General features: G+C 36.3%; 1 protein-coding gene across 1 annotated transcript; it reads right to left on the reverse strand.

The window, feature by feature from the left end:
* Positions 1-181: 181 nt before the first annotated feature.
* On the reverse strand, positions 182-12,598 carry ccdc40 (coiled-coil domain containing 40). Its single transcript, XM_023334053.1, has 19 exons — positions 12,517-12,598; positions 12,159-12,239; positions 11,863-11,926; positions 10,415-10,527; positions 10,187-10,270; positions 9,789-10,008; positions 8,501-8,658; positions 8,273-8,395; positions 6,972-7,093; positions 6,468-6,711; positions 6,197-6,379; positions 5,806-6,051; positions 4,081-4,294; positions 3,780-3,949; positions 3,609-3,700; positions 3,329-3,449; positions 2,293-2,481; positions 2,056-2,214; positions 182-1,560 (listed from the first exon to the last, which is right to left on the reverse strand). The coding sequence occupies exons 2-19, from the start codon at positions 12,225-12,227 to the stop codon at positions 1,318-1,320; spliced, it is 2,814 nt and encodes a 937-aa protein (XP_023189821.1). The 5' UTR covers positions 12,228-12,239; positions 12,517-12,598; the 3' UTR covers positions 182-1,317.
* Between the last annotated feature and the right edge of the window lie 473 nt (positions 12,599-13,071).

Here is a 13,071-nt window from a genome sequence, read left to right on the forward strand (position 1 = left end):
ATTTGCATTTCACACACTATAGAACTTTTTTCCTACCTATATATATATATATTTACGAACCGGTGTGTATATATATACATGTATTACTTTTTCTTGTAACCACTTTATCTTTTTGTATAAACCTTCACTGATCTGCCTTCTAGGTGTTGTATTTGTACAGAATTACACACTGAGGCCCATATAAGACTGGTAATATCACTTTAATCGTTCCTGTTTTCCAGAAGGTGCCTTGAAAAATTATTAACTTTATTCACAGTCTTACTAACAATTAATACGTTTAGACAATAATTACAGTTTCCGTGGTGCACAGTATTGGAGCTGCTACATTATCAGTGTTTCTCCAGTAGGAAAAGTAGCAACTTCTTCAAACACACAAAAATAATCAATGTATTTGTACATTTAAGCTTACGTTGTAGTTCTCATCACTATCAGCAGAAAACTCAACATAACAGCCTTTATAGGGGAAATGTGTGAAATAATGTGATCAGTGACAAGGCACAGTCCATTTCTGTCATTATTTGTTAGTTATTCAACGGTTTCATTAGAGGAAACCCCTTTGATTAATGATATGATTTTCCTTGCTTCATGTTAGCAGTGATAATGACAGTTTGTTCACGGCTTAGCCTGTAGACACAAACATGCATAGGGGTTTGTTTTGGGAAACTCCTGCAGAGACATTTTAAGAAGAAGTCAGTTCCACAGCATGGCTTTGATCATTGAAAGGTCTTCACACTGTATTAATATTGAACTTCCAGTCTGCATGTCCCCATCATGGACGTCATGTGGCTGTTTGGTTTTAGAGGAAATATATTCAGACTCAAAGTGTGGTTTGCAGAACTATTCCAAGAGCCACAGCAGTGCTAACTAAGAAGCATCCTGAAATGTGACGGTGTCCTGAAAAACCTTAAATTAATTTATAAACATCTGGAGAAGCCATTAAAATGTCCTAATTATTTGATTCAATCAAGGTATCTTTTCATAAAACGCAAGTCGCCTTTGCTGCAGCATATTACTGACAGATATACAGATCAAATAACTCAAGTGGAAGAAACGTGAATACACTAAACTTTACTTCCTAAAGTAAATTACATATTGATTCCAAGAAGAAACTGACAACTTCACAAACTATTTTCTTTTTTGTATTTCTCTACCCAAGTCTATAAGGAAACATGTTGTTTCAAAACAAATAATTAAATCCAAACATTACAGTGAAGAAAAAAAAACATTCAAATAAACCAGTAAATTAGGTATTTGCTCATTCACATGCCTTTGTTGTACTCACTGTTACGTTTCAGTCACCGCCTCACTCTAAGAACATTACTGGTTGGCGATTTTTACATAAGCTTTTGCTGCTTGTGTCACAGGGCGCAGCGCCCCCTGGTGCTGAGGGAAGTCCTCACAGCTTTGCTTCAAGACCTTGCTGCAATTCTCCAGGTGCTCCTTTTGGCTCTGCAGAGTGGCTCTGACTGTGTCGCTGCTGGATGACAGTTTGTAGATCCCCTTGCAAACGGCCTGCAGCTTCTTGTTTCGATCCTGCATAGCAATTAGTAAAGCCTGGTTCTGGAAAGAGGTGAAGAAAGACAAGGTGAAGTTGTTTGGTGCTTGTACATTTTGGAGCATTTGCAACACACGTCATACAGGCAGGCAGATGGAACAATAAGTCATTATCTCAATTGCTCATTGTTAATGTGTGGGGAAGGTTGTTAAAAATAGAACCTGTGACACTCATGCCAGGAATTCAACTTGTGTTGACTTGACGTAAGAAAAAAAAAAAGCCTTAAAATAAACTTTGTCTCCACGCCTTTATTGGGCTGTTGTGTAACACGATGTGATTCACTTGTTTGAATCACATCGTGTGATTCAGTTTAATTGTGGTATTCGTCACAATTAAACTGGTGATGAATACCAGTTGTTATTTTTTACATGAAGAATGAAGATAGTGCACTGCACTTGGTTCATTTTCATGACAGTGATGAGTACTGCTTAAAACACTTACACCAACTATTTTAATCCATACAAAAAACTTGGAAAACATATATTTGCTCGCAGATTTACCATGTCTTTGTCATCCTGGAGGTTTTGAAAGTTATGGCTTGTCTTTGTGCTGGTGCTTGACAGTTCAGTTACGTGTTGTGCTTGCAGCTGAATATTCTCACTCAGGAGAGTTTTCTTCTTCTGAAGCTCCTTCACCTTCTCTTCACAATTTTCAAAATCCTGAAGAGACATATGTAAGATAATTACACAGTTTGCTCCTTTTATTTTTCTGGATGTTGATAAATCCACTTCCCTTACATTTAATGTTTTTTGAATTTTTTTCTGCAGGCCAGCGCTGGAGCGTTTCAGCTCGCTCTTTGCAAGGTCTTTGCGGCGATCTCGGATCATGGCATCCTTGCGTATGTCAAGGTTTTCTCTTCTCGCCACAACTTTCTCGCTTTCTCTCATCAAATACTCTTGTCGTTGTGTCAGCTTGTTGATATGTATCTGCACAAATATTGTGGAAGGTCCAAAATAGGAATAAAAACATGCAAACATATTTTTGAAAAATCATAAAGTGTCACTGAATTTATAAAGTAGGATGTATTCTACTTTTTGCCGCCATCAACCACCACTAGCACTGCCCTCCTCATCCTGAAAGGTATCACACCTTTACAAAAAATCTACAATTTGACAGACACCAGGCAGGAAACAGGTGGTGACAGAAAAGGGAAAGACACACAACAAAGGCCTCAAGGTTCGAAATCAAACCCAGGACGGCAGCGATGACTGTACGGGATGCTCACTCTACCTTTACCTCATGCGGCGCACCAATTCAATCAGTGTTATGAAACTGAAGACGAGTGATAGTTTAAATTATTTGAGCAGACTGTGCTGCAACACAATCTGCTGCCTGTGTTAGTGGGTGATTGTGCACTCCTCTACAGTGAATAAATGTCTGGAATGCTTGATATGTTTTTGATAGGATTAGTTTTGCTTCCCAAAAAAGGTAAACTGAGCGAAGTGCTGAAAGGTGGACGCTTACAGTTTACTACGAGAGACTGAGTGGCTAAACCATCCCCTCAGAATGCCGTGTGAATATGGAGTTTAGTAAAATTATTGGACATATTTTCTATTGATATTGATGCCATGTCCACCACAATAGAGATTGTCATCAATTTATTACCCAGCACCTACCATATTGTGGGAGTGAATATAAAAAATACAATTTTAAAGAAACTAGAAAGACAACACATTGTTTTTCAAATTCTTACCTTGACAAACAGGAAAAAGATCAAATTGATTCTGGTTTTATTATATCTCCTCATCATCACATGAAGCTAAATATGTTTACCTCCATTCGACGCATTTCAGCGTTCATCTTCTGGATGTCTCCCTGGCTAATGTCGAACTCCACCACTGACCGAGTCTCCTTTAGAATATGGGTCTTCCTCTCCCACAGCATGATCTGCTGCCTGCAGATTCCAAGAACCTGAAGTCAGACTGAGAAGCTGTTCTTTTAGCTTAAAATATGACCCCAGCAACACATCAGCTTAAATTTCTTGTGTATTTTTAAAATGACATTAAGGTATGTAATTAAGATGGTGACCAGTTTGTGCTTAAATGTGACTGACTTAGCCTCCACCAGACACTTGAGGATGTTCTCTTTTTCCTCCTGAATGTTCTCAAGTTTCATGTGAAGACTGGCAGATTGCTCTTCAGCATCCTGATAAGAATACATTCAAGTTAGTTCTATTACAAACTAAAAAAAAACAAGGAACAACTATCAAACAGCCATGCCATGCCTTGAGTTTGTTTCTGAAGTCTGTCTCCATCTCTAGGTTTTCCAACTCCAGAGTCTCATTTCGCTCTTTGTTCTTCATCTTCAGCTTGCAGAGCTTCTCGAGGTCTTTCCTCAGCAGCATCGAGCCCTTGTCCAGCTCTGCCAGCTCTCGTTCCTCTTGCTTAGTCTGACCTGGGCGTGGTGAAGTTACAGTCAACATTGTTTGTAAATGTATTATCAGACTGGCAACTCATACACAACAGAATTACTGGACTACATCTGATTTAAAAGAAGAAGTGATTTTCTGTGCATAGAATGCGTACAATCTAGTCGGATATCCTTCATTTGCAGTCCAGTGCAGTCTTTCTGCAGTTTGCGCATCTTCTTGTTGTTGGCATCCAACTCTCTGGTCAGACCCACCAGGGTTCCCTGGTGCAGCAACCAGAGGCGCTGCTCATTCTTGATATGAGCAGCAAGCTCATCAATCTCAGCTAGTATATTCTGGATCTTGATTTGCAGAGGATGCATATCTTCTTGCTGGAAATAGGAAGAAACAAATCAAAAATGCATCTCTGTATTTTTAGGCAAGCCCTTATGCATCAAAATCCTATGAGTAATAAAGTTCGTCAGCCTCATATCTATTCATGATCAAACTAAAGGGTAATTCAGGAATAGATGGCTATTCCTGATGGCTCATCAGGGAGCCATCTAACTGCGGAATTTATAGAAAATTACTAAATTTGTATATTATGAAAACATTATTATTGTTACAATACTTTGTATATTTTTTTTCCAAGTGTTTTCTTTTTATTTTTATTTAATTAAGTACTTTAATTTATGTGCATACTTATTTTTTAATAGTAACCAAAAGTTTTCTGCAAATTAAGGGGAAAAAAAGTACAAAAGATGTGAAAACCTTAACATGAATCCACTACAGAAGCATGTTGGAAAAATCCAGCCTTTAATTTAAGTTAATTGTTTTTAAAGAAATCACCAGTGGCACAACTGTAGATATAACCTAATCACTTTTAGGAATAAATAAATAAATAAATAAATAAATTAATTAATTAATTAATAAAGCATTTTCTATGAGCTTCTAATTAACAACCCAATTTATTCTCTTTTCCTCCTGTATTATGATAAGCTGGCATAGAGGCCCATTTCTCTTGTTCACTGTCCATTAACCTAAATGAGGATCATGTTTTTCCTGCACCTGGCACAATAAGAAGCATCATAAGACAAAAGGTCAAATAAACCTCTAAAGTTCATTGCTAGAAAGCTGCACCAAAAAGTGGCATCTTTACAACAAACACCAGTTATCTACACAACAAATAGTTATATAGACAACTGATGTAGCCACTGCAAAAGTAGATATAGAGTTTGCTGATGCTACATAGCCTTTAACTGGGACATTGCGCTTTGGTCAGATTAGCTTTTTTGCAACAAATTCTCAGTTGAGTTTGGTGTAAAACAAGGGATAAAGTTTATATGTCTATGAATATAAATAAATATTTTACTTACTTAATTATATGGAAATATTTCTCATATCAAAACACACCAGAAAGATTTAAATAGAAAAAAAAAATCAAGTGGGCTCTCCCAGAAAACTGGAAATTATTAATCACTGTGCCTTTAAATTGAATAATGTTGCAGAACAGAGCACCAGAGGGCTGAGCTGAAGAAAGGAGAGTGTAAGTAGGGACCCGGGACTATGGCCAATCCTCGGAGTTTAGAGCTCGTTCTCGCAGTAAGCTGGTAAAATGCTAAAGAAGAAACCCAGATGTTGTCCTACTGGTAAAAGAAGCCTGTGTGAAATATTTGTGCCACTAGAGATTTTTGTAAAAACAACTATTTCTTTCTTGACTGAATTTATGAACTCATTATACAAAAGGTTATAATAGTGCAAAGATTCCAGTGTGTCAGTATGCTACTGCAATAACAGATAGGTTTGTCTGAAGATTTTTATACATCATTGCCAGGGGTACAAATAAATGTGTCTGGCACGCAGTACCAAGGCTAAAGTTTACTGTCTCCATTTAGTCTCTTACCCCAGTGATCTCCACAATTTTAGCAATCCTGATTTTTAGGGTGTTGATTGTTGTTTCTTTCTGCCTGATTTGTCGAACAAGTGAAGCATATGTATTCTCATGTGAATTCAGTAACTTGTTGTACTTATTAATCTCCTCATCAAGGCTCTCCACGGAAATGGTCAGGCTGTTGACATGCTGCTCAACCTTCTGGCACTCCAGCTTCACTGAGAAGGTGTCTGTTTCCTGCCTCTGCAGCTGATTTATCTATAGTTAATGTAGTAAGAAAGACAAAAGACATACTTTCTCATAAAAAGAAAAAATTTAATACAATAAAGAAATTGCAAAAAAAAATTGCTTAAATTGTGGATTCTCGTTTGTTATTGTCTAACATTTGAAGCCAATTTTTTACCTTATCCTTCTTTCGAGCGACCAACTTGCTTGTGAGATTTTGTGAATGTGAAGCCGCCTTGCTGTGTGTGAGCTGCTGCTGAATGTAGACCATAATTTTCTCTTCCAGCTCCACACGTGCAGCACTCAGTTTCTCTAGCTGGTTCCTCTGACTGTTTAGCTCATTTTGATGTGCATTCATTTCCTTGAAAACAGAAAAAAGTAGAAGTCAAGTTAGGAAATTGAAAGCAAGCATGAGAGCAGGGAGAGGTTTCAGAAGATTCTTGCTGTACTTTTGTGAGTGCGGCAAAGATTTGCTTTGTCTCAGACAGGGAATTTAGACAGGCAGTGTACTGAGCCTGCAGCGCCTCTCGTTCCAACTTTTTCTTATTGATCAGTTTTTCCACAGTCACACAATCCATTGAACTCCGGTTCAGCTGAACAGTCAGTGTCTCATTATTCTCCAGCTCTACATTGATGGATTTCTTATAACCTTCAATCTCTCTGTCCAGCAGGACCACCTCATCCTCAACCGAACTAAAGTAAAAAACATGAAATCAAGCAAAGATAACATTGTTATAATTTCATTTAATTAAAAAAAATATCTGAGTATATCCTAAAGATATAGAACTTTGGACAGATTTAGCAGAAACAACATATTTTTCATATCTGCTTGAGTAATCGCAAACAGCCAAGCAAATGTTTCCTTTTCATTTAAACTTCTTCCTTGTCAAGTTGTTGAAACCAACATGTAAAGAAATGGATATCTTCAACCTTCCCCTTACTCTACGTCTTACCATACAGCTTCCTGCATCGCATTAACAGTCTCATCATGTCTCTTTATGTCTGTTATGTTGCTGTTCCACTGCTGCAGCAACTTCTTATGCATCATTAGCAGCGATTCCAGTTCCATCTCAGCCTAGACAAAGACAGTCATGAATGCAAAGTTTTCCAGTCTCAGGTTCTGAATATATTACGGTAAGATACTTTTAACGAGTTAAGCTAGATGGTGAAAAACCACACTTGCACACCTTCTTAATGTTTATTTGCACTTGTACTCTTTTTTCATTTAGCTTATTTTATTATTGTATGAGTTACCATGCTTCAACATGGTAAAAATATTTGACATCATTTTTTATTGTTATGCTGATGATTCTCAGCTATATTTATCTATAGACCCTAATGAATCAAGCCAACCTTTTAGCTATAGAGCAGGCATGTCTGTATGGAGGATCGCTCTGCATTGTAGAACAGAGAATTGGAGGGGATCCTTCGTTCCTGCTGAAATAAGGCTGCACAACGCCACCTGTTGTGCAGCCTTATTTTATTTACAAGTATTATTGCTTTTTTTAATGGTAGTGGTATAGTGTGTTTGTTTTGTGATTTTTAGATGCTACCTTAACATAAGAATTTCCCCTCTGGGGATTAATGAAGTATTTGTCTATAAATGATAGTGAAAAAGTTAGCTCTGGTTGACATGCGTGTGATCTTAACCACTTATGCAGTATTCACTTCCTGTGATTATTATTTTCAAACACTGAGAAAATCCCTTAGAATGGGTGCATCATCCCACAAATATAAAGCCACTACTTGTTTAGAGACAAGTTAATTTTTCTGCAAAACAAGATTCAGTAATACATAAAACCCACAGGAACTATTCATGGTGTGAACTACTCTGCTTTTTGTGTATTCATATTTAAGGTCATTTTAAGTTGTATTTATTTATTTTTAATATACTATTACAGTCAGTAATACCAATAAAAATAGTCAAATGGTTTACCTATGTGACTACATTAACAATGTCAAAAGTAGTGTGAAAAGTCAATGTTATAGGACCTGACACACTGACATTCGCTTTAAACGAAAACACCACGGTAGAAGCACTGAATTAAAATACAAATAAATGAATTAAAATGATCAGAAAAGCACTTGTGTAACTAAAAGGGATTACCTGATATATTTTTTCACAATCACTGAAGCAGTCACAAAACTGATTAATAAAAAAATGTGATGCATGATTACATGCTCTTCTTCTAAAGTTAACATTTGAACTGATATGCTAGAAATTTCTACTTTTTAACACTGACGTAACAGTTACCTCAGAGAGTGCTTTGGTGACATCTCCTGTCTCCTGGGCTTGAGCACTTCTCTGGACCTCATACTCCACCGCCTGCTGTGCCTTGCTGTCCAAGTCCTTTGTCAGATGATCTACATACAAGTCCTGATGACAAAACGGCGTTTTCAAAAAATTACCACTCAGTTCAGGATTTTTTCCTATCACCTAGAAAATTAGTTAAGATGTGTCAATGCAAAACAGCATAGGCACCTGCTTTATTTTCTCTTCTTCTGCCTTTGTCTTCTGTGTGCCCACTTTGTATTTGGTATAATCCATGACTTTGACTTGGGACTGTAGTTCCTCACTGGCTGCTTGAGCGAAAATTACCTGCTGTTGCTTTTTGTCTAAGTCCATCTGCCTCGCAGACACTGGTATCAAACAGAGAAGTAAAAGATATTGTGATGTTTAAAATCTGAGGTTAGATATTTGATCTGAAAAATGACTTTCTACCGTTACAGCAATACTGTTTATAACCACTGTATAATATGATGGGCTGCATTCCATGTATACCTTTTCAACATCCTGTGAATTTACGATTCTGTCCAGTTAAAATTATTGTTTTGCACCGTGATCATCATCTATTTATTTACTCTGTTTTTCCTTGATTGGTTCTTTGTGAGCTCGTAGATTAGTTGTAGAATATTCCTGTTAGCTGGGCACTCATGGAAATGCTCACAGCTGTTCAGTGTTTTCTCCATTGGCAAATAAATAACTCTTCTAGTTCATCAAAGTCTGAAAGCCTTATTTTTAGATTAGATGAGATTAAGGCATCATGAATTGATTTTAAACTTCCTTTAAACTACTTCAAGAATGTCTTGATTCTGTGTGTTACAATTTATCCAGCTAATAACTGATTAAGTAATAATTAAACAAAAGGGGGCAACTACTATTTTTTTTAAACACAAGACAGGTTTGGTTTGGAAATCTTTTTTCCCTGAATAAATTAAGTCATATGGTATTTTTTGATTTACACAGATTATCTGTGTCTAATATTAAACACTGTTTGAAAATCAGAAACATTTAAGAGGGATGCCAAGCAAAAATATAAGATATTTGTTATGGGCATTGTATTTAAAAGCAAACCAATAAAATAAGTTAAGTAAAGACAACAACAACAAAAAGTTAATTCACAAAGCTTCTGTGAAAGCAATATATGACCTCAGCCTTGAGTCTTTTGGAAGAGCTTAGTTACCATAACAAGCACACAGTGGATCTTCCATCTGACTTAACCTAAACTGAAGAGTAAAGCTCTTCTGACAAGCTCGTATGTTGACGCCATGGGCTGTGCTTGATTATGGATGCACAAACTGAGAGATTGTTGGATATGGACTTTAAGGAATTTACATTTACTTCCAAATTTAAGTAATCAGTTTAAACATTAAAACATTTAACAGTTTAATGATCAGATATTTGCTAATTTGAGTAAAAAGAAAAGAGACAAGAACATCAGTCTTGGTACATGATGCAAGCACAGCATCAACTGAAAAGCAAATCCTACCCAGAGCTTTGGCTTGACGGCTCTGATTTTTCATGTTATAATAGCTGCTCTTTGCCTTTTCCAGATCATCTTGTTCACTCTTCAGTTCGGCTTCAGTCTTTGTCTTGAATTCTTGAATGTCGTGTAGCTTGCTCTCAGCTACTTTCTGCTTATCCTGTGTTCTATTAAATTCTACACCTGTGTCAGTTAACGTTTTATTTTCCACCCTTTTGACTGGCCGCTGGACTCAGAAGAAAGAGAGCATAATGAGAGAATCAGAAATCAAACTTTCAAAGCTGTCATTACGTTGGGGCCACAATGGTGTAATACATGTGCTGTTTGTACAACAGGCCAAACAAGAACTGTTCACGTTTCATTTAAATCCTAATTTTGTTGATGTTGATTGAAAAACAGCCAACCTTTCCCCTCAGATCCAGCTGGAGTGCTTCCAGACGTTTTTTGAAGTAAATGTTGATAGTTTCTTGAAATCTTTTGATCAGTGGCTGTAAAGCAGAGGACACAAACAATTATCAGGATGCAAGATCGCCAGTATATCTTGAAACGACTCATAAATTCATAAAATGTTTGTGAAACTTAGGTATTAACATACTTTAAAGCATAAATATATACAGTAAAACACAACAGACATGATCAGGGTCTAGGATGACGAAGTTTTCATTTTCGTCTTCTTCTTGTGGTGAGTCCTCGTCATGTTCTGGTTCCCTGTCATCTTCTGATGTGCCAATGCTCAACTGATCAGCTAGAGTCCCAAAAAAAATGAAGTACAATGTGAAGCAAACTTACAAAAAAGGGAAGGTATTTTTTAATGTCTGACATAGAGTTTGGAAAAGTTTTATTATCTTTGTCCTTCAAACCAGCTTGAAAACTCCCCCTTTTTGTTATGCTTCCCTTTATAGTTGATAGACTTGTCAACTATAGTGACATTTTCTACTTCTCATATTCTCTGCAGGTCATTATTTTTAAAGACAGGCACTCCGCAGATGGCCTTAAGAACCTTTCAGAATGAGCTGTTTAAGGGCCTCTTGTCCCTTTGAACCCAAATAACCTGTTGCTGGCCGAGGTTCCCCAACTCAATGTTTACATTCACATTTTATAGAAAGGGAAAATGGATGCAAACAGATGTGAAATTGCATGGTATGTATGGTACATCTTTGACCATGAGTCAGACCCAGGAGCAGAAAAAGTGAAGCCTCCCGCACACCCATCATCAAGGATGCAACAGTGGTTTCTGAGTGGTGAGTCAACAACAAGACACTTGTCTTTCCTGGCAGTTATTGTACATGTTAAATGTAAATAATTGATTTATCAATCTTTGGCACTAATAAACAATAACTAATTATTAACATAAGGCATCCTATTTGGGGATTATAATCTCAAACTACATCCAGTCATAATTTTAGAAAAAAAATTCTGTGCAAACAAAACAATTAACATAATACAAATTAAGATTTTTGTGTAAAAAGACAAAAAACAAAACATGAAATATTTGTTGAAGGATATGAATGAAATGATGAACTCTTAAAATGGGATTAAACTACATTAAAGTAACAGTGCTACATTGAACCAATTTTTGTTGCTATTTTTTTTTACCAAAGTGTTTATTCTAACTGGAGATAAGTGGTCTGGCCATAGCAAAAAATACAATAAAAAATGGTACGTATATATAAATATGTATTTTTTTTTATTTTTATTTTTTTAAATCATCTTTCCGTTTTACCCATTTTGTTATCTTTTGGGCTCTTCTTACCGGAAACCAACTTCTTGGTTAAATGAAAATAATTTTACTTTTAAATCTGTACAAGATATGAATGATTTTGGGTTAACTGTAAATGCAGTACAAGCAAATGGAAAAAGCAGCAGGTGTGGGTGTTTCTTGACCTAAATGATGTAGTCTGCACAAGCCAGGTCGGGTCAAACTATTATATTATAATATTCTTAACAAACTTTAACAGAATTCTAGAATCCCCAGAGGTACTTGTACTACCATTTGAGAACCAGTGCATTAAACAGAGTGTACTGTGCAGCTGTGTAATGGCAGGCTTAACAAGATAGTAAGAACCATTCAAGTATTCACCTGCCATATTTGGATCAAGATCAGAATCATCAGGTACATCATCTGACTGCTGTGCTGATGGATTCTGTATAAGAGAAAAAATAAATCTGTTATGAGTTATGACAATTGAGGATTGTTATAACTTCAAGCTTCAACTTGAAAGTTTTACAAACTAGTCATAATACCCTGCTGATATTCTATGGGACATTAAAATAGAAAGCAAACCAAATGGATAATAAACTGACAGCGTAGGAATTAAGACCGAAAACAAGTCTCCTTTATGGAAATTAAACCTAAAAAGAAAGAGGGATAGTCACCACACTAGCGCCATCTTGTGCATTCAGGTGGTCTTCGTCATGTTGGTCTTCATCGCTTACGTTCTGCATTTCACCTGTAGCCTTAACGACAAAATGTTAACATGTCACGCCAAGCTGTCTTGACGGTTTTTGCGTGACAAATTATCACCAATATAATTATTATCCGTCTATAGGTTATTTCCCCCTTGTAATTGTTGTAAGGTAATCAACATCTTTCAAGTAAAATTAAGCATCGCAACTCATTCCGTTTGATTAAAGTTGATTGTTTACCACTAAAAAGAACACTTTCAGGAAGTATTAGCCTGCTCATATTTTCGTTTCATTCGTTAAATAAAGAACATTGGAAACAAACGCCTACCACCGCTTTCCTGCAGCCAACAAAACCGCAGAGTAGATTATTGTGACCGTGCAAGCGTAACCAGGCAACGGTAAGTTTCCGTTTCATGAGAATGGGTAGGCTCGTCAACAACAGTAACTTCCGGTACATGAATTTTCAATGGCAGTTAAATGTAAAGTTACCCAGTAAAAAATAAAAAATAAAAAGCGTGTGTAAAAGCGCTTAAGCTTAGCGTCAAATAGGCAAAAGCACTTAATTTAGTTTTAGTGACATTAACTAAACTGAATTTATAACCGCTTTTTTGTTTTGCAAAAGATGAATTGCCTTATTAAACACTATAGCGAAGTACATGCTTTAAGAGGTTACATTTTTTTATTTTGAACATTAAGTACAAAATTACACACATGAGCAAGGAATGCAAAATACATATTTTTGTACCACAATAATATTAACATGCTAGAAAAGGAGTAGGAAGAAGTAAGAAACTTGTGAACTTCTACCCCATAAACTCCTACACTATTTTCAGATGAACCTTTTATTAAATAATAAAAAAGGGAGGTTAATTTTAAATTTTAT

This window comes from Xiphophorus maculatus, chromosome 5 (assembly GCF_002775205.1).
Source record: "Xiphophorus maculatus strain JP 163 A chromosome 5, X_maculatus-5.0-male, whole genome shotgun sequence".
Lineage (NCBI taxonomy): Eukaryota > Metazoa > Chordata > Actinopteri > Cyprinodontiformes > Poeciliidae > Xiphophorus > Xiphophorus maculatus.